The sequence below is a fragment of the Carcharodon carcharias genome, chromosome 19 (genome assembly GCF_017639515.1).
Source record: "Carcharodon carcharias isolate sCarCar2 chromosome 19, sCarCar2.pri, whole genome shotgun sequence".
In the NCBI taxonomy this organism is placed as follows: Eukaryota; Metazoa; Chordata; class Chondrichthyes; order Lamniformes; family Lamnidae; genus Carcharodon; species Carcharodon carcharias.
In genome coordinates this window covers 19,677,505-19,700,652 of record NC_054485.1, presented here as the reverse complement: position 1 = coordinate 19,700,652, position 23,148 = coordinate 19,677,505, and the positions used below count along the sequence as shown (strand labels likewise).

Sequence of the window (23,148 nt, the reverse complement as noted above, 5' to 3'; positions counted from 1 at the left end):
CTACCCAGCTGTGTGGTAAATTGCCCAGGTATGTCCTGTATACAAAAAGCGGGACAAATCCAACCCAGCCAATTACCGCCCCATCAGTCTACTCTCAATCATCAGTAAAGTAATGGAAGGGGTCATCAAAAGTGCTATCAAGCAGCACTTGCTTAGTAATAATCTGCTCACTGAAACCCAGTGCCACCAGAGCCATCAGCTCCTGACCTCATTACAGCCTTGGTTCAAACATGGACAAAAGAGCTGAGCTCCTGAAGTGAGGGGAGAATAACTGCCCTTGACATCAAGGACTCATTTGACTGAGTGCGGCATCATGGAACCCTAGCAAAACTGGAGTCAGGGGGAAATCTTTCCACTGGTTGGAGTCATACCTAGCACAAAGGGAGATGGTTGTGGTTGTTGGAGGTCAGTCATCTCAGCTCCAGGACATCACTGCAGGAGTTCCTCAGGGTAGTGTCCTCAGACCAACCATCTTCAGCTGCTTCATCAATGACCTTCCTTCCATCATAAGGGCAGAAGTGGGGATGTTCGCTGATGATTGCACAAGGTTCAGCACCATTCAAGAGTCCTTAAACACTGAAACAGTAATGCCCAAATGCAGCAAGACCTGGCTTGGGCTGACACAGGGCAAGTAACATTTGCACTACATAAGTGCCAGACAACAACTATTTCCAACAAGAGAGAATCTAACCATCACCCCTTGACGTTCAATGGCATTACCATCACTGAAACCCCTGCTAACAACATCCTGGGGGTTACTATTGATCAAAAACTGAACTGAATTAGCCATACAAATATGGCTACAAGAACAGGTCAGAGGTTAGGAATCCTGCAACGGGTAACTCATCTTCTGACTCCCCAAAGTATGTCCACAACCTATAAGGAATAAGTCAGGAGTGTGATAGAATATTCCCCACTTGCCTGGAATGGTTCCGCTCCCACAACACTCAAGAATCTTGACACCATCCAGGACAAAGTAGCCTGCTTAATTGGCGCCACATCCACAAACATCCACTCGCTCCGCCACCGACCCACAGTAGTAGCAGTGTGTACCATCTACAAGATGTACTGCAGGAATTCACCAAAGCTCCTTAGACAGCACCTTCCAAACCCATGACCATTACCATCTAGAAGGACAAGGCAACAAATGCATGGGAACACCACCACCTGGAAGTTCCTCTCCAAGTCACTCACCATCCTGACTTGGAAATATATCGCCGTTCCTTCACTGTCGCTGGGTCAAAATCCTGGGGCTTCCTTCCTAGGTAGGTACACTGTGGGTGTACCTACAACAAATGGACTGCAGCGATTCAAGAAGGCAGCTCACCACCATGCCCCAAGGGCAACTAGGGATGGGCAATAAATGCTGGCCCAGCCAGTGAAGCTCACATCCAATGAACAAATTTTTAAAAAAATGTTTCGCACCATTCGCGACTCCTCAGATACTGAAGCAGTCCATGTCCAAATGCAACAGGACCTGGACAATATCCAAGCTTGGGCTGACAAGTGGCAAGTAACATTCACGCTACACAAGTGCCAGGCAATGACCATCTCCAACAAGTAGAATCTAACCATCGACCCTTGACATTCAAAGGCATTACGATCGCTGAATCTCCCACAGTCAACATCCTGGGGGTTACCATTGACCAGTGTCATGACTCACTGAGGATAGCCCCACTGCTCCCCACGACAAATGTGAAAAAGTTTGATCAACCCACCTAATTTTTTAATTTAGGTTAACAGAATACGAGCACCAGGTTTGTAAACTTAATAAGTAAATAACTGTTTATTGAACACTGTTGTAAACTAGTGACAAAAGAAAGAAATATGAACTGCTAATTTCTAAATCAATAACCTAAACTCTACCCCTTCTTAAATCCCTATACACACACATTCAAGACTTACAAGACACACAAAAACATGGATTTTAATGGTGGTATAAAACAGTTCAATAGCACCAATTCTGGAGTGCAAGCTTCAATGGTTTGATTTTGGTTGATGTCTTCCAAATTCCTTTCAGTTGTTTGCTGATGACATGAGGTGGTCTTCCCAACACTTTCAGTCTTTAGTTCACTGGTTGAGCACTTGCTTTTCAATATCTCTAACGGTGATTTTCCCCTTTTCCTCTTGACAGGGGTTTTTCAGAGACGGAGCAGGTTATAGTGATATGACGGAAAGAAAAACAGCTAGCCATTATTGTAGAATTACTGCATTCTTACACACAGAGGAGAAAGAGGTTTTCGTCTTTTTCTCTTTTCAGGCTAGGAGCTTTTCTCTACTCCATTGCTCTCTCACAAACCCTGATCACCTGGGTAGTAGCCAATTAAAATGTGGTTGCTAAGCAGTTTCCCATCAGATCGAGCTCATCCTCGGCTCCATCCTGTCTTTCATGGCAAACTATGTTCCAGGGCAGCAACACTGTGTATATCCCCCACACTGTTCCAGTAAACGTGTCTTTCAAACTGCAGTCATTGTCATTTTAATCCACAGCCCAACAGAAATAAAAAAAGTATGTTCTTTACACCAGAAACTGAACTGGGCTGACCATATGAATACTGTGGTTACAAAAGCAGGTCAAAGGCTAGGAATCCTGTGGTGTGTAACCCACCTCCTGACTCCCAAAAGCCTGCCCACCATCTACAAGGCGCAGGTCAGGAGTGTGATGGAATACTCTCCACCTGCCTTGCAGCTCCAACAACACTCAAGAAGCTCAACACCATCCAGGACAAAGCAGTCCGCTTGATTGGCACACCATCCATAAACATTCACTCCCTCCAAAACCGACGCACAGTGGCAACAATGTGTACCATCTGCAAGATGCACTTCAGGGCCTGCAGATTTATCCACTTTTAAGGCCGCTAAATTCGCTAGTTCCTCCCCTCTCTCTATGTTAATTTCCTCTAATATTTCACAGTCCTCCACCCTGATGTCCAAACCTGCGTCGTCCTTTTCTATTGTGAAGACCGATGCAAAGCATTCATTGAAGACTGTAGCCACGTCTTCTGGGTCCACACACAGATTACCTCTATGGTCCCTAATTGGCCCTACTCTTTCCCTAGTAAATCTCTTGCTCTTTATATATTTAAAAAACCCTTTTGGGTTTCTTTTATTCTACCCACCAATGCTTTCTCATGCATTCTCTTAGCTTTCCAAATTACCTTTTTAAGTTCTAGGGAATCCTCTAGGGATTCTGCCATATGGAGCTCTCGGTATCTGCCATTTTGTTTTGTTTTTGTTTTTTTCTTATTCCTAACCTTTATGTCCCTTGACATCAGACGTGGTCCCCCGCTTTGTCTTTATGCAAACATAGTTGCCCTTTGCCCTTTACTCTCGCTATTTCCTCCTTGAATGCCTCCCTCTGTTCTAATACAGTTTTATCTGCAAGTAGCTGCTCCCAGTCCACTTGGGCCAAATTGCATCTCATCTTAGTAAAATTAGCCTTTCCCTAGTTCAGAACTTTTATTCCCAGCCCAACCATATCCTTTTCCATAACTATCCTAAATCTAACTGACTTATGGTCACGATCTCCAAAATGCTCCCCTACTGATACGCCTTCTGTCTGACCAGGCTAATTTACGAATATTAAGTCCAGAACTGCCCTCTTCCATGGTGAAGACCAATGCAAAGGTCGACGCATGGAAATGGAAAAACTTGATGGGCTTTCTACGTACTAGCTAAAAAAGTTCTCCTGGATGCAGCTTAAGAATTTTGCTCCCTCCCTACCTTGCACACTAAAACTACCCCAGTTAGTATTTGGGTAGCTAAAATCCCCTACTATTACTGCCTATTATTCTTACACTTCTCTGAAATTTAAATACATATTTGATTGTCTATCTCTCTCTGATTGTTTAGAGGCTTATCGTGCACACCCAACAGCATGTTTGCCCCTTTTGCATTTTTTACTTCTGCCCATTTGGCTTATTTGATGATCTTTCTAAGATATCATCCCTCCTCAATGCTATAATTGATTCCTTGATCAATATTGTGACCCCCAACCCCTCCACCTCCACCCCCCCTCTATCTCATCTGAATAGCCTGTAACCAGGAATGTTGAGCTGCCAATCTGCCTTTCTTTTAACCAAGTCTCGGTCATAGCTATGATATCATACTCCCATGCGTGCCCTCAGCTCCTCTGTCTAATTCCTCAGGCTCCTTGCATTAAAATATATTCCATTTAGCCTTGTTAAACTCACTTCTTTTTTATCTAGGCTAGATAAAGTGCCTTCCAGACTCACTTACTAGCGTTTAAACTTCTAATTCCATCTCAGCTTGTCTTGCCACTAAACTACTTTTCAGGATCCCAACTACCTGCCAATTTAGTTTAAAATCATCCCAACAGAAAAGCAAACCTCCCCGCAAAGATGTTAGTCCCGTTCCTGTTCAGGTGTAACCCATCGACTTGTACAGGTCCCACCTCCTCCAAAAACGGTCCCAATGCCCCAGGAATCTAAAGCCCTCCCTCCTGCACCATCTCTCCAGCCACATATTCATCTGCTCTATCCTTCTGTTCCTATACTCACTATTGCATGTCACCGGGAGTAATCCGGAGATTACTACCTTTGAAGTCCTGCCTTTCAATTTCCTATCTAACTCCCTAAAGTCTGCTTGCAGGACCTCATTTCTCTTTTTTCTTATGTCATTGGTCCCAACATGGGCCATAACTTCTGGCTGCTCACCCTCCCCCTTCAAGAATGCTCTGCAGCAGTTCCATAATATCCTTGACCCTGGCACCGGGAGGCAACATACAAGCCTGGAGTCACGTCTACGGCTGCAGAAGAGCCTGTCTACTCTCCTCACTAAAGAATCCCCTACCACTATTGCCCTTCCAGACTTGTTCCTCCTCCACTGAGCAGCTGGACCACCGACAGTGCCATGGCCTTGGCTCTGGTTGGCCTCCACAGAGGAACTGTCACTCTCCATTTTTGAAGGTTAAGAAACGGTTTGCGAGCAAGATGCACTCAGGGGATTCCCTCACTACCTGCCTGGTCCCCGCTCCTTCTGTCTGGTGGTCACCAATTCCCTCTCTGCCTGCACTTCCTTAAGCTGCGGGGTGACCACATCCTGAAACGTGCTATCCACGAACCTCTCAGCTTCGTGAATGCGCCTTAGTGCCCCAGCTGCTGCTCAAGCTCTAAAACTTGGAGCTCGAGTTGCTCCATCCGGAGTATTTAGGATTTCCCACATAGCACAGGATGTGCAAATCACATGACTGAAATCCCCAGACACATCTTATCTATATAGAATGTGGACCCTTGCTTTTATTTTACCCTTGCTCCTACTTGAGTCTCGCTGTTTTAACCCCTCTCTCCCGAAATCTCACTGTTTTAACCTCTCTCTCGCAAAGTTAAACTGAAGTTGCCCCCGGTCTCTGCATCCTTTTCAAACTGAAGTCCCCGCCACTCTCCACGTCCTTTTAAAACTGAAGTCCCTGCCGGTCTCCACGTCCTTTTTAAACTCTGAGGGAAAAAAATAGAATTTTGAATTCCAAGTGGCACACTTCCTAATTGTCCTGACCTTCAAGTTTTATTCTATCCATTTAACAGTCCCTCATGCCATGTAGTAACTTCAGAAGATAAGGTAATTGAACGGCTGTTCCCAAACATCTACTAATGCTCATCTGAACCAGCCACATTCATTCATTTTGCAAATAGACTAAGCTCCTACTCAAATTCTCCCCACCATGTATTTGATGACATAGTCAGCACCCTTAATGCAGCAAAATTCCATAATTCTAGCACCTCAATCTATGCTTCAATGCTCCAGCCCACTATCTACCCAAATAGTTTCAACCAGAGGACTTTTGAGACCAATAAGTAACATTCTGCTGGAAAACAAAGTTGTTGAACCACAGGTGACTGATCCACTGATTTTCTTTAAAGTAGTCTTGGACATGCATTAAAAAGAGGTCCCACAGATTGTCTTTAAACAGATTTGAATACATTGCAGATATTGATCTGGATTGCTGGGAGAACTAATTTTGCAATAATTTCTGAAAACCACACTAAGCTTCCTTAAAAAAAAACAGGAAAGCACTACAACAATACTAAATAATATTTAAAAAGACAGCAATTCCACATATCAATAGGATCATTTGCCGGTACCAAAATCTCTAGTTTAAATTACCCAGAAACATCCTTCAATATTAATGCTGTTACATTAACGATAATGGACACTCCAGAGAGTATTAAAGTTCTCAGTTGCCAGTAATATAAATATAGTCAACATTAGACCACAACTAATCTATATATTTTTAATTCTCAAGTGAATTATACACAGAGGGTAGAATTTTCCATACCTGCTAGCATTGGACGGCAGGCATGATCAGACAATATAGCAGGAAGGCCAAAAATCGGTTTCATGACGTCATGAAACCAGTTTTCAATAGTTCGCTCCACCCGTCACTGGTGGGCTGCATTGGGAACTTCATTGTAATACATCTGCATTTCTTTATAAGCCCAGCTCACTGGAACCATGGCCTCATGTCAAATTTGCTGCCACATTGACAGGAAAACACGCAGGTACAATACACGTCTTGGCAAATGTGAAGTGCAGAAGTCGAGACTTACCGTCAGGGCCTTGCTCACATCTGGGCATCTGAGGAACAGAAGATGCTGCAGCCCTACAGCAATGGGACCCTGGAGGAATGCTGCGTAGATTCTTAGGGACATGACTCTGCCACAAAGCAGCTCATGGAAGGTGGAAGATCACGTTGATGGTCTGCTTTGGGACATGAGTGTCTTGGCCATGGTCTGCTATGGCTCATCATTGAAGGGGAAGAGAGGAAGATGTACCAGCAGAGGGGTGGGAGAGGCAAGTGCAGGTCTGACTGGAACAGGAAGGTGTTTCGGCGGTGGGGGGAGAGAAGGGGTGAGTTGGGAGGAAGGAAACTATGCTGTCGAGGAAATGAAGTTGGGACGGGGGGAACAAAGGTGTCAGGGGTAAGATTGGGCGAGTGGGAACGAAGGTGACGGGAAGGAAACAAAGGTGTCAGGGGGGTGAGGTTGAAAGAGGGAAGGCATACCGGGCAGGTGGAGTGTGTAACGGAGGAGAATACAGCAACTGGAAAGGTGGGACTGGGAGAGGAAGATGTTCCAGCGGAGGGGTGGGAGAGGAAAGTCCAGGTCTGACTGGGACAGGAAAGTGTTTCGGGGGTGGGTGGTGAGTTGGGAGGAGGGGGATGATGCTGTCGGGGAGGTGAAGTTGGGACATGGGGAACAAAGGTGTCAGGGGTGAGATTGGGAGGGTGGGAACGAAAGTAACGGGGGAAACGAAGGTATCACGAGAATGAGGTTGGGAGGGGGGAGCGATGGTGTCGGGAGTAAGGTTGTGGGGAAGGCACACGGTGGGGGTGGAGGGTATAACGGGGGAGAATACAGCAACTGGGGAGGTAGGTCTAAGTGGTGAGGAAGGAGTAATGGAGGGCGATGGATTAAGGGAGGGGGATGGAGTATGGGAGGGGAAAGGAAGGAATCGGGGGGGGTGGAAAGTAAGGGGGGAGGGAAGAGAAAGTTGGGAGGGTGAGGGGGCAATGGTATCAGTAGAAGGGACAGCGAGGGTGATTGGTGGGGGCTCGGAGCCAGACATGGACCCTGGGGTGGTAAGGAAGAGGTCAGGGAGGTAAATGTGGATAAGGGTGGGATTTTTGGGAAGGTTGGGAACGTGCACATTCATCTGGACATTCCCGAAAGAAAAAGATTTTTCCTATTAGGTGACGGTTGGGAGGTGGAAGGTGATGGCAGGGGGGTCGACAGTGATGGGGGAAAGGACATGGGTGACTAGGAGAGAGTAAAGGACAGGGGCGCTAAAGACAGATGTTACACACACCATGCTCCTAAAACCAAAAGTGAAAGGAAACTCGTGTTGGGCGGAAACAGGTGCTGCATGGGAGTGTGATCAGTGGGTGGGTACAGATGCAGGTCAGTTTAGATGGACAACTGAAAGAGAACCCCAGCAGGCAGCACTGAAAATGCCCAGGACATAGAGATGAGTGTGATGGAGGAAGGATCCGCGTGCATGGGAGATTGCTTTACGAGGCTCCAAAAGGTCTTGCCACACATACACACTTCTCCCTCCAGAATCACTCGTGGGCCGGCTGCTTGCAGCTGAGCTGCTAATGCTGGGTAGGGGGTGCAGTAGGAAGTTTCGCAAAGCCTGTCAAAGAAGCTGAAAGACACCATTACACATTATTCAGTGAACGAGAATTTATTTTCAGATTATTAAGTGACAAAATGTGTTCAACCGTGTAATCAATTTTCATCAGAATTTCTTAACTTTTCTCGGCCTAACGCTTCTAGGTGTTGCCCTGACATCTGCAGCAGGGATGGAGATAGCCTGTGCAATGGTTGGGCCCAGTTGCCTCTGATGACTTTGCCATGGGACCTTTGGAGAGCCGAAGCTTTGAGGGCCCCGGTTTGCTTTGGCTGTCCTCCTGTGGGCCAGCTGCTCCCTCTGCACTGACAGAGGACAAGGTTGAGGGGGTCACAAGGAAAGGGAACACGGAGGGAGAGGACACACTCAGATTCCTGAGTGGATGGCCTTGGATGAGCAGCTCCCACTCCTCCTCCCTTCGGGTGCCCAAGGGCCCCGACCTGACTCATTGAAGGGAAGAAGCATCTGGAGGGATGTTGAGGTGCCCCATTTCCATCTCGCATCGCCATAAAGGAACTCACCCAAGGCTACCATGATGGAATGCAGGTCTGCACGTATCTCCACGTTCTGCTGGGTATCCATGGTGGCTGCCATCCTTCCCATGGAGACCTCCATAAGTGCACATGCGAGCACCACTTCATCAGAGAGCAGGCTGACGCACTCCTCTGGCTCATTTGCCAGTCTGTTGAGTGTTTCCAACAGCTCTGCGTGATGTTCCCCCCTCCTTCTGCTGATTCTCCACGATGTGCTGGAAGGCAGAATCCAGAGGGTCATCATCTGCTCGGACTTCAAAAATGCCTCTTCCCCAGCAGTCTTCCAAGTGCCAGGGAACTCAGCTAAACCTGCCTCCTCCTGCTGCAGACACATATCCGTGAGGTGGCCACCAGATTGTGAACCTAAGCCTGCTCTAGATCTAGGTCTCACCTAGGTGTGTGTCTCTGTGCTGGTGGAGCATGTGGGTAAGTGCTGTGACAGGTCTTCCAGACTGCTTATTTCAAGCTCTTTAATGGAGGAGGTGTCCTCTTCGCTGGAGGTGAAGAAATGGATGGAGCTGAGGGACTGGCTGGCTGAGGGTGGCGGTTGCTTGGCAGAGCTCCCTGTGAACCAAAGTAGAGATAAAGCATGGCAGCAGAGTCAAAAGCAGGAGAAAGAGCACTCACAGTTGCATTGAGAGAGATGATGTGGTGCAGGATCCTCACGTGGGTGTTCATCGCTGACCCCACCATCGCCGCAGGCATGGTCCACGTCTTCACCAGTTGCGTGATGGCACACTCCTCAAAGTGAGTGAGGGGCCTAATGTGGGCCAATCCATCTCCTCCACCCCACCCCCATCCCCTGGTCTGAGAGCTCCCCCTGCTGCTGTGAGCCAGCTTCTCCTCCATGAAAACAGATGGAGAGTGAGCAGCGTGCATGGCTCTGCATGGAATGTTTGTGTGGTGAGCGGAGCCAAGGACAGGATGAACACACGAGCTCGATAGGAAATGAGCCTGATGGAGGTCTGAGAGTGTGTGTAAGAGGTATTGGTGTTGTCCCTTGAGATTTGAGATCCCTGTGGATATGTGATGGGTTTGTGAGTTGAGAGTGATGACAAGAGTGATTTACCATAGCGTAATGGATGAGACTATTCGTCATCTTTAGGCACTGGGTGGCTGCCCTCTTTTGTAGGGCATTGGCACTGATCAATGATGCCATCGCCTCCAATTCTGGATTTGCCAAACTGATGGCTGGCCTTCGCCCAGAGCAGGAATAGAGAACATCATGATGGACCGCCACGGCATCCAAAAGGTGGTCCAGGGATGTGTCACTGAATCAAGGGGTTGCAGTCTTCTTGTATTTAGGGACCATGTCTTCTGTGCAGCAGTCCTGGACTGGAAGCACTGAGGTGTGCGTGCAGCTTCACTTTAAATATGGTGCTCGGCGTGAGGAAGCAGCAAGGTCATGGTGTGGCAGGCGAATTGGAGGCTGCCTGCCAGGGAAATGGTATGTTTCCCAGTAATGCATGATTAATGAAGTGGGATTGGGACAATACAGCCTGAAAAGTCACCATTGCAGCCGACGGGTAAAATGTTCTTTTTCCCGCCCACTACCACATAGTGCAAGTCTCCAATGATTCCGCCCAGAGTTTCTTACATAATGCAATTAAACAGTAAGCAGAATCATCATGTCACTTATATCACACACAGGTCTGGGTATAAAATATTCTATCACTGCACGAAGAGGCTGTTGACAATGAAATGATTCTTGCCATCCTAACTTCTACTCTAGGCATGAGAAAATTAAATCAAACTATTTGCTACAATGCAAGTCATGCACAAGTCCACACATATCTTTGCAGGGGCAGACATTTCATAATTGAAATAACATTTTCATTTGTCCCAACCTCACATTTGCAAAACTGCTCTACAAGTCAAATAACTGGTATAACTACACCAAATAGAGCATTAGGCAGGTATAGTCTCTGTTTTTGTTGATTGAGCCAATCTCTGCTGGAGTCATACTGGTTGGAATGACCTTGATGGGAGGAGGGAAGATAAGAAGCAAGAAAACAAAAAACATCTGGATCCAACACATGATTACTATCTTGCTGGAAACGTTATGAGTGTATACAATATTTATTAATTTCTCCTTTTGAGAGAGGTCTGTTGGCATTGGAATTCAGGGACGTTAGCATCCATAACTGAATAGCCTGTCACCACTCTGCTCAGGCTCATTTGTGGATAATGCTTATTTGAAATAGGTACCACTAAGCCACTCGTATCCATGGAATTCTACTCCAGCAAAGATCAGCATCTTTAGATGAAGTGAAATAAGGAAAGTGAGGTGGAGTGGGGCAGAGGGAAACAGAACACACTGTTCAGATAATGAAATATTAAAAAGAGCATGAGGGGCAGTATGTGATCAGTTGAAAGAAAAAATCAGAACTCAATCCATACATAGGAAGCATAATATTCACAAAGATCCTCTGCGTATTAACACATCATGAAGGCAATTGCTTAATTCAATACTTAGATACCTTGACCAATTTATATAAAAGGCATTACTGCCTCGGGAAATTTTGGAGTATGGTCAAGCACAATTAGCTTCAACAACTGTTTCTGCATAACTATATTTGTAACCAGGCATATTTGTTACAGCACCTCAACAACATTTGTTCTCTGAAGTCCATATGATGACTAAAATGTTGAGCACCACCACTCACAAATACTTGGCTAACAGATATCCTGATCATTTTGCATGGATGCCATTCCCTCTAACACACAACTCAGCAGGGGAAGACTACTCGGACTTCCATTACTCCACACGTAATTTTGAGATTTACAAAACTTGTATCAGTTGATTACTTACAGTAGTCTCAGCTTAAAAATTACAAAACTTATGGTGGGCAGATTTAAATAGAGTCTTTATTTAATTATTAGTAAAAAAAATTATTGAGGCACTCCAAAACAAATGTATAAATACAAAAGAAAGTATAGCTGCACCAGGATAACATTTTATAACAGATTACAAATGTGTACCAAAGTCTGTAATTACAACTGAAATGTTTCATCGTATCCTACATTTTAAAATCTGAATGCCAGATTCCCATCTTAGCTTGTGTAAACCAATGAAAGCAAGAAGTCAATAGGTGGGTTTTGGTGGTGAGAGACAATAAAAAAAGAGCTTCCCTCTGATAGGATATCAAAACAAATAACCCACGCTGTAATACAATGTTGAAGGAAAATGATTCAGAATTTTAGCAAATCCTATGCAGACTTGAACATACTTATATAAACCTTTTATACATGCCAATATATAAAGACATTGCCCTGACAGTCAATGTTCATCTTAGATAAAATGCTTTTCCTTCACATTCCTTTTTACAGGATTATGGTGTTTTAACGTAATAGACATATAACACCTGGAGGGACACTTATTCTATTAAATAAGCAAATAGCAATTATCAATTTAATGATTTGACTGGGAAGAGGAGCACCTAGTTATGAAGTGTTGTTTCCATCAAATTCCATTAGTAATCATCTGGAAATCGAATTCTATTTATTAAAACTTCAGACACATATGGTGATTGTAATTCTGCTCTACTTTATCTTGCAGCCCATACATTAGTACCTGCACTGGAGGATCTGATGTTTCTTCTGAGGCTCCATGTCCATTCTGTAAAATAAAAAGTTAGAAATAAATTGCCAGCTAAACACAATATATGAACATCAAGTCATCAAACAAAGAGCAAACATTGTAAAAATCTGTTCCAACAAGCTGCACCAGGATGGGAACATACGGTCCGTGAGCCGGATATGTCCCATTGCTCAATTTCATTTGCCCCATAGCAAGATTTCTAAAAATGTAGACCTATGACAATAGCGCCTTCAAAATAGCATTTATCATCATCGTTACAAATTTGCTTTGGATAAAAGTGTCAGCTAAATTACTACAGTAATATTTAACAATATAATATTCAAATTCAGCCATCACATTAAAACAGCAGGTGAGTTGAACTCTTCTGTATTCTCTCTAAAGAAACTAAATTAAGTTGATTTTTTTGTGTGTGTGGCCCATGACTGATTTGTGAATGGCCCGTAATAAGAAAACGGTTCCCCACCCGAGTTACAGTTGCTTCATTCTTAAGCAGAACATTTCCTAATAGATTTTCCATTCAAAATGGAGCCAGGGCATTTCAGCATGTTGAACCTGAGATACAGACAGCCATTGAGAGGCTTCTAGTACACACTGATTATTTAGAAAAATATATTTTTAATAATGTCCCACTATAATCAGCATTCATCTTTTATTCCAGTTCATACATTTAAAGTGAATGATTAATCAATCTAAACAAAATACTTGTTCTGATTTCACACTGTCGTAAGATGTGTTAAAAGGTCAGCTTCCATAATGAACCTGTTGAAAATGCCTGCACAGCACAGTGGCTGGTGTAGGGGGTCAGAGATGGACACCTTTATCTCACTTCCACAATGCTGAAAACATTGATTTTTAAAACGGTGCTTCCTTACATGGGCTCAATATACATAGACATGGTTTTGAGATTCGGTTTTAGCTTTCTGTTATCATTCAGCTACTCTACCACTTACGTGCCATCTGACTGCTTAGCTGACATCAAGTCCTAAATGAGGCACTTCCTTCAACTCAACCATTGCCAAGACTAAAGCATTGTGTTCTGTTTCCATCAAAAACTCGTCATCATAGTGCTGGGCTTCCTCCTTTCCCCTGACAGCTTTCTCAGACTGAGCCCAATGGCCTGTTTAGATGGAGTTTCAAAACATATCCTAGCCACCACCAAAACTATCAATTTTCAGATCTACAATATCCCCATTTCTGACCCCATCTCACTGCTGCTGCTGCGGAGATATTAATTCAGGCTTCTGTTTCTTCCCTGCACAACTAAAACTGCATTTTATCCTGCTTTATCATTCTTGTTTTTGCCAACTTTGCTGGTTCCCGCTACTCTCCTTCACATCAATTTTAAAATTCTTCTACTCACCTGTGAATCCCTTCATGGTCTTGCCCTTTCCAACCTCAGTGACCAAATTCAGTTCCATGCTCCTGCTATGCACCTTCCTCTCTTCTGATATTGCATCCTCTGCATCCCTCCCTCGCCCACTCCACCTTCATCAACAAAGAATACAACTGCTTTGGTCCCATACTTTGGAATACTTTCCCTAAAGCCCTCAGTGCTACTTTACTTCATTTCTCTCAAAACCTCTTTACAAACACTACATTAAAGCACAATAACTAGTGTTAACATTTTAAATATAGAGTTTTTAAAATTCATTCCTGGAATACAGATGTCACAGGCAAGGTTGTCATTTATTGATCATTCCTAATTCCTATCAAAGGTGGTGAAGAGCCACCTTCTCGAATCAGTGCAGTCGACATGGTGCAGGTACATCCACTGTGCTGTTAGGGTATTCCAGAATTTTGACCCAGTGACGACGAAGGAATGGCAATATATTTCCAAATCAGGATGCTGCGAGACTTGGCATTGCAGCAACTCACTAAGGCTTCCTCTACAACACCTTCCAAACCTGTGACCTCTACCTAGAAGAACTTGGGCAGCACAAAAATGGAAAATGCAAGTTCTCCTTCAAGTCATACAGCATAGGCAATAAATGTTGACCTTGCCAGTGACAGCCACATCTCATGAACAAATAAAAGGAAACCTTATGTTCAAAATGTTAACACCATTGTTCTTTTATGTAGTATCTCTAAAGAAGAGGCTTTTGAAGGGAGGGGAGAGATATGGTTAGCGGCAATCTTATTACTATTCTACCCTGAAAGGAGAGAAATTAAAATTATGATCAATACCCAAAGCAACTTGAAATTTTAGATAGAATTTAATATAGATCAGATTTTAATAGACAAGTGGGCCCCAGTCTCAGGCATTCAACACTACACAATTTATTGTTTTGCACTCAGAGTTTCCTCTGCACAGGACAATGGGGGAGGAGAAATGCAGATAACTTTGTCTTAAGTCTTTGAAAATGCAGTTTGAGTCAGACAGTGGCAGGTAAATAAGTTAAGCCTTGAGAAACTTCCCCTTCATTCTCCATGTGGGGAACAGCTTGACCTCTCCTCAGCACCTGCTATCAAAACGCAAACTCCTCATTTGGGCACATTCTAAGTTTTTAAGTGACATCAACTCATTACAAGTATCCTCTCAGTAATGTTCAAGTCCATTACTATATGTTAAATAGATATCAAAACAATCAAATATCATGCCGCTACTTCAGTAATGAAATTCATTACAATGTATCTGGCTCATCACAACCAATGTAACACTGTATGCAGCAGGAGGTTCAATATATTGCTAGCTGGTTGGCTAAGTTGTGTGTAAAGTGCAGAGCATTATTCTAAAGAGAAAGAGAAAGAACACCAACATTTACACAATGCAAGAAAAATCATAATTTAAGGCAACTTAAAGAGGATTCCATTGTTGGATATATCACCCAATTTCAAAGCCAACTAACAGCATGCTTTTCATTTTAAGGCAAGTTTTCGTGACTTACAATTCTACAGTGAATCACAATCGAAAATGCATGTCAACATAAAAAAGAACTGTGGAAGGTAGTTAGCCACAAGTCTAATATCTCTTTCTCTCTAAGCTTCTGATCTCATCTGTGCTGAGGTGGAGTAGTTCCACACAGAAAGGGGAAGGGAGAGAAGACTGAATAAAAGCAGCAAGTGCTGGAAAAACTCAGCAGATCTGGCAGCATCTGTGGAGAAAGAAACAGAGTTAACGTTTCGAGTCCAATATGACTCTTCATCTTAAAAAACCAACCTCATGTGTGGCTGCATCAAGCTGTACATAGACCCTCAAACACAATGTCACTCCATTCTGAGGTTATACCTGTCCCCAGTGTTGCAGTGTTGCGGTGGAACATTGGTGGACCATACTGTTCCACCTGACCTTCGTGGAAAATTTTGTGCAGAAAATCATCTTCGACCACAAGTCCATCAGGCAGTGATCCACACAATGTCCTAGAGGCCCTACAGGAAAAGGGGGATGATTGATCCTGTTGGATGGTTCTCTGACCAAACTGTCATTTGGCAGAAGCCTCATTGCTAGGTCTTTCAAACAAGTACCAAGAACAAGCTTGACTGGTGGTGAGAAAGGGCCAGCACCACAGTACACTGCCCTCGGGGCATTTGTGGTAGGGAAGAGACTAATTTCCAGCTTCTCCTTGAATGTGCATTGCAAGTAAGGTCTGGAAAGAGATGCAGTGGTTTTTGTTGAAGTTCAACCTGAGATACCCCATAACACAGGATTCTCAGTGGCCACACACTGAGACAAACATCAATTGCTGCTAGAGAACCATCAACTTAGTGAAAGACACTATTTTATCTGCCTTAAACTTGCTAGTCTTCCAATGGAAAGAGCTGTCCATGACAGTGTTGCAGGCTGACATATTCCAAAGTCCAGAATAACATGCTGAGGGTCACACTGAAGCTTGGCCAGCCACCATAAAAATCTCAATACAGTAAAGTCACAGTCTAAGACCCTCCCACTAAGGTACATCAAGGGGCTGGAAGCCATGGAAAACTCTTCCAGTTGTATGCACCAGAGAATGGTTGACAGGAAATGTATATTGTAAGTACAACCTGTAATTAATTATAAGTGTAATGAGACACCTCAAGTGCCACGTACGATACTGAAAAAAATTGAACTATATTACACTTTATGTAATGTCAAATTTAAAAAGTTATGCAATGTACTTTCACAAAGTTTTATGAAAAAAGTGGACATTAAGTACAATGGAGTTATTCCATTCTAGTTTGAGTGAACATTTTGTTTTCAGAAATTCCCACCATGAAACAATTTCACTCTATTGGAGTTAATTTTGAGCAGGATCACTCTGCCAGATAATGTGACATTATATTGTGTTTTCCTGATCAGCACTCCAAGGACACATCAATAAATACTCTGAATTTGAGTCTCACTGGACATCACAAACTAAAGGAAGATGGCCAAATTGTTTGTATCTTAAATTAGATACAAAGATTCTTAAATTAGATACAAAGACACTATCTTAAACAGAAGAGATCTCTCTAATCAATTATATATTATTGCAAATTTTATTTCTAAATATTTACTGCTCAGATGGGAGCAAGCCTGTAGCTAGTTACAGTATTTCCAACTGAGTCAAAAGATGTAGAATTTATAGCTGACTTCAAACAGTCACAGCAATGGAGACCAGTGCTTCAGTTCTGAATGCTAAGTTGGCATCCAGCAGGGTACATTGGTTCAGTGGGTCCTATACAGATCCTACCAGGCCCTACCATCATATGGATTTAGGGAACCCACAAAACTCTCCTGCAGTAAAGTACTAAAATGATTACGACCAGGAAGGAACATTCACCAGATTGCTAACCAATTTATAGATCCTTCCATTATTGCATGCTATGTTCTAAGGGATGAGCGTGAGGATACAAAAACTAAAGGCCATCACTGAGATGCACGTCCATCTAAAGATATTAGTAGTGTAGAATACAAAGCCCAGTAGTTCCTTTCAACAAATGACAGGAATATTCATCCTAATATATGCAGAATATTATAAATTCAAAGTGAACAGATACCAAGATCTTTTGAGCTTCTTTACAAGGGAATTTATAACCTTGCAATGCATTTACAGCAATAGGTTAGCCAAAGTGAAGAAATATCTATAATACCAACTCAGATAGGCAAAGTTCTGAATATTTCATCAGCTATTTGATACTAATTAATGAGGTAATGATTTATACAGAACCACTGCCAAGCCATGCTGTGACAAGATTTCATAAATCATTTTCTCACACACAATTTTCCACATTCCAGTGTTATGATGTAGCTGTTGAATAAATCTGAAATTTTATCCAAATGTGATTAGCTTTAGTACTTCTCTGCATTTAATTCTCCCTACCCTCAAACACCCTACCTCCTACATAGCTCCCCACATGCCCACTTTTGCCATTCATCAAGAAAGTGTGGCTATTCGTGCATGCGCAAGGACTCCTAGAATTCTGCTTGAAGTACATTTAGTTCCTAATCCATTAAAGCCAGAAATGTTATGGCAGATAGAAAAGTGGAGCAACAGGTGTGCGGCAAGCTTGCCTCAAGAAGTAGAGTTGCAAAGAAGAAAAGGATCAAGCTTCACATCTCAATTTCAGGGTTCCTCTTGTTGATCCCTCCCTTATTTATCGTTTCAGCTGGATTGCTTCCACCCACTGCTACAAGTCTTCCTGGCCATACTACTATATTTCAGTACTACTGCCATCTCAGAATCCATTTCAATACTTTTCTCCTAGACTAGAACATCCTAAATAGACCATTCATTTATTTAAGATATGTGACCTTAAAATCTGACATCACTGCAGACACATGATGGGTTTACTGGATCCATCCTAGATGCTGACTGTTCTTTCAGAACCAGATCTCTTGTAATTATCTCAGTGATGACTGCTCTTGAGTGAGGAACTAACTTATACATATATTTCAACAGATGTTTAGGATCACCTGAAAATTAATTTCAAGGACATTAATAAAGATAGCTAATGAAATTCTAAATAGCAAACAACTTTTCTTATATTAATTAATTGTGTTTAATTCTAGCCCCAGGATATGTGAAAATCTACACTAGGTTTGAAAAATTCTTTTTCTGGTATCAAGCCCCAGACCAACCCATTTCTAGAATATATCCATGACCAGTTTTCCCACTGTAGATATAGATGAGGAAGGCTAATAGACCCATTTTAGCTACAATCTTCCAATCACAGCTTTTTGTACAACTCTAGGGTTTCTAGCTTCACTGCTCCATCCAAAGCCCCTTCCAAGTGTTAAAATTGTGTGAGAACAACTTTCCAAATTTAATCCTACATTTGTGTTTGACTAGTTTGGATCTGTGTTCCCTATCTCGCAGACATGGCATAACTTGAAGTTGTGCTCTAGATTTACTATCATATAAACTTCTATAAAAGTATCCTTTTAATTGCCTTCTCTCAAGCCTGTGGAGCTTAAGTTGTCTCAGTCTTTCCTCTTCACACCACTCACCCACTGTAGGCTGCAATCTAGTCAAAATCCAAAACCACTGTCTGTCATGACTCAACTATTCGTTCTGACAGCCATTGTTAGTGGAAAAGAAGATTTACTACTATTTATAATCCCCAATTTAAAAAATATTCCATGAGAAACGCCTAACTGAAGCATTGTGCTGAGTGCCAGAACTTCTGAGTTTTACTAGACTGAGAGGGCACAAAGGAATGAATGCAACATGGCTTGGGTTTGTCGCCTCAAAACCTCCCACATCCCCTGCCCAGTTAATCAGGTATGCCACTTGGATTTTGTCCACTTTCCATCAGAAGTGAGAAACTTAGGAACAAATTCACACTACACCAATATGGTCAAGGTGGGAATTAATGAAATCAGATAAATGAAGATCAAGGGAAATAGTCTACTTACAAAGTTTTTTATTCTACTCCTAATTGAAAGTTCAGCAAAATTCCATAATTAAGTAATTAGACCAGAATCCTGTATTGGTATTAAACACCGAAATTATCTTGCTGGGGCAATCTGCAGCAAATGATTACTTGGAGCCGTCTACACTCCCCAAATCCTGTTCACTATCTACAAGGCACAAGTCAGGAGTATGATGGAATATCCTCCACTTGCCTGGATGAGTGCAGCTCCAACAACATTCAGGAAGCTTGACACCATACAGGACAAAGCAGCCCGCTTGATTGGCACCCAATCCACAAACATTCACTCCCTCCACCACTGACGAACAGTGGCAGGAGCGTGTACCATTAGGGAATTCTCTCCCTAACAGCACTGTGGGTGTACCTACCCCACATAGACTGCAGCGCTTCAAGAAGGCAGTTCACAACCACCTTCTCAAGGGCAATTAGGGATAGACAATAAATGCTGGCCTAGCCAGCAACACCCACATCCCGTAAATTAATGTTAAAAAAGTCTACCTCAAATGTTCAGTTGCAACACTCATCTTGTTACATAATCAGGTAAAAGTCTTATTGAGCTGTACATTTGCACAGTGTCATTTTCAGGTAATTTTCTCTGTTTTTTTTAAAGTATTTACTGCACTATTTATTTACTCGCAAATGTTTTCAACTACCTTGCAAGTCTGTTTTATCAGAAAAGGAGATTTATTGAAGTTTCCACAAACATGGCTCAACTATATCAGACCATAAATTAAAGCACCAAGTCCAACTAAGAAACAGAAACACTCAATGTAGATTCCAGCTTTGCTATATTTTAAGGAGCAGTTATACCACCATTTTTGCATCGCTGCAAGTTGCTTTCAAGAAACAATTTTAAAAAGCAAGGTTTACCATGTGTGTTCTCAAGATATTAAAAAAATTATCAGCACAAAGCATTGTTCTGCACATGCATATATGCATCACAGTAGAGTTTCCTCCTATCCAGCTGGGTGGGACTGCACTCATGTGGTTCCATTCTTATTTATCCAAGTGTCTATCCTTATCTAGCCATTTATCATCTACATGATGTAGCTAATCCTAAAACATCACCCTAAAACACAATGTCAGGTTCTACATGTAAGTTGATGACACCTAGTTCTACCTTCACCACCATCACAACCCCTCTACTGTATTGTCAGCTGTTTGTCCAATGTCAAATAAAGGATAAGCAGTGTAATGACCCTTGCATTTTGGGGAAGAGCCTGTACTTTCTTTTAGTGACATGTCCCTTTAAGTCCAAAGTGAAACAAAGATAATTCTGGAACAGGATTGGTTAGCTACCAGGAAGCAGAGAATAGGGATAAATGGGCCATTCTTGGTAGGCAAATGGTAACTAGTGAATTGCTACATGGATCAGTGTTGGGGCCTCAGCTACTCACAATCTATATCAATGACTTGGATGAAGAAACCAAATGTAAGGTTGCTAAATTTGATGATGACACAAAGCTAGGTGGGAGAGTAGCTTGCAAAGAGAACATAAAGAGGCTACAAAGGGACGCTGATAGGTTATGCAAGTGGGCAAAAATTTGGCAGATGAAGTATAATGTGGGAAAATGTGAACTTGTCCATTTTGGCAGGAAGAATACAAAAGCGATATATTATTTAAATGAAGAGAGATTGCAGAACTCTGTGTACAATGGGATCTGGGTGTCCTGGCACATGAATCACAAAAAGTTGGTACGCAGGTACAGCAAATGATTAGCAAAGCTAATGCATTGCTGGCATTTATTGCAGGGCAAATCAAGTATAAAAGCAGGGAAATTTTGTTATAGTTGTATAGGGCTTTGGTGAGACCACACCAAGAGTGCTGTGTACAGTTTTGGTCTCCTTACTTAAGAAATAATATAATTAGAATTAGCATTAGAAGCAGTTCAGAATTCAGGCACATTCAACTGTTTCCTTGGACGAAGGGGTTATCTTACAAGGAAAGGTTGGACAGGTTTAACCTGTGTCCATTGGAATTTAGACAAATGAGAGTTGATATTATTGAAACATATAAGATCCTGAGGGGACTTGACAGGGTGGATGCTGAGAGGATGTTTCCCCTTGTAGGAGATACTAGAACTACGAGACATGGATGGAGATGAGGAGAAATTCTTTCTCTCAAAGGGCCATTAATATGTGGAATCTCTTCTCCAGAGAGCAGCAGAAGCAGGATTGTTGAATAATTTTTTTAAGGCTGAGTTGGATAAATATCTATGTATATATGTAAGGAAATAGGCAGTGCTGAGTGCCATCTTCTGCTGCGTTTGAGTGTTCAGTTGGAATTTGGTGTTTGAGGGAGTTTTAAGAGTTAATTTCTATCTACAGTTTAGTCTTTCTTTAATTAAGCAATTAACTAAAAGTTGCTCTTTGGTTTGGGGGAGGGTGAGTTTTAGTCCAGCTTTAAAACAGGGCTCATTCAGGCTCTGCTTGCAGCTAGTTAATTGGACAACTGGCTTAAACAGATTTTCAGAAGCTAGATTCATGGAGGATGAAAGCAGCCCATCTACAGTGCTGCCTGGTCTACAATAAGTGCTGTCTTGGGCTGCATTTATGTGTTTCAGTTGGAGTTTGCTGAGTGAGGGAGTTTGCTGAAGAGTGAAGGAGATGATCCTTTCCTCTGACAGAAGAGCAGCAGCCTTGGTAAGCAGGACTTCGTGAGTATTTCTATTGTCCTTAATATTCTCTAAATTAGAGGAAGTAGAGGGAGTAATTTAAGGGTAAATCATGGCCGGGCAGCTCAGTCACATGGAATGTCCCTCCAGTGTCCATCGTAACCACATCTACAGTAAGTGTCTCCTGCTGCAGCTACTTGAAATCTGCATTTCGGATCTGAAGCAGCAGCTAGAGTCACTGTTGAAGCATCCGCAGAGCTGAGATCTTCGTGGATAGCACATACAGTGAGGTGGTCACACCCACCACAGGTAAAGAGTGCATAGGCAGAAAGGGAATGGGTGACCGCCAGACAGAGAAAAGGCACTAGGCAAGTAGAGCAGGAGTCCCCTGGGTCCATCTCCCTCTCTAACAGATTCCATTTTGAATACTGCTGGGGGAGGTGGTTTCTCAGGGGAATGTCGCAGAGCCAAGTCCGTGGCACCACAAGTGGCTCAGCTGCATAGGGGAGAAAAGAAGAGTGGGAGAGCAGATTCTATTGCAAGGGGAACAGATAGGAGTTTCTGCGGACACGAACATGACACCAAGAATACATGTTGCCTCCCTGATACCAGGGTCAAGGATATCACTGAGCAACTGCAAGACATTCTGAAGGGGGATGGTGAACAGCCAGAGGTCGTGGTCCATATCAGTATCAACGACACAAGTGAAAAGAGGGATGAGGTCCTTCAAGTAGAAAATAAGGAGCTAGGAAATAAATTCAAAAGGACCTCAAAGGTAGTAATTTTAGGATTACTCCCAGTGCCACGTGCTAGTGAGATCAGGAATAGAAAAATTGGACCAGGTGAATGCATGGCTGAAGAGATGGTGTAGGAGGGAGGGGTTTCGATTCCTCAGGCATTGGGACTAATTCTGGGGAAGACTGGACCTGTAGAAACCGGATGGGGTTGCACCCCAGCAGGACTAGAACCAATATCGTCACAGGGATATTCGCTAGTACTGTGGGGGAAGACTTACACTAGAGTGGCCGAGGTGGGGGGGGACCTGAGTGGGGAGATATAAGAGAGGGAAACAAAGATAGAACTGAAAGACAGAAAAGTGGAAGGCAGAATAAACGGGGGCTAGCAGCATACAGGGCCATGGTACAAAAATAAATGTGTAAAAAGACAAGTCTAAAAGGCACTGTATCTGAATGCATGGAGCATTCGCAATAAGGTAGATAAATTAACAGTCTAAATAGATGTAATTGGGTACAATATGACTGCGATTACACAGACATGGCTGCAGGGTGACCAAGGCTGGGAACTGAATATCCAAGGGTATTCAATATTTAGGAAGGACAGGCAAAAAGGAGGTGGCGTGGCATTGTTAGTTAAGGATGAAATCAGTGCAGTAGTGAGCGAGGATAGTGGCTCAGAAAATCTA

General features: G+C 43.0%; 1 protein-coding gene across 2 annotated transcripts in view; it reads right to left on the bottom strand.

The window, feature by feature from the left end:
• Window positions 1-23,148, bottom strand: part of LOC121291403 (ribosomal protein S6 kinase alpha-1-like) — a 259,579-nt gene that overhangs the window by 212,674 nt on the left and 23,757 nt on the right. For both annotated transcript variants that reach the window (XM_041212513.1, XM_041212514.1), the window contains exon 2: window positions 12,256-12,300. In XM_041212513.1, the coding sequence (XP_041068447.1) occupies window positions 12,256-12,300 (45 nt within the window). The remainder of the gene's footprint in view (window positions 1-12,255; window positions 12,301-23,148) is intronic.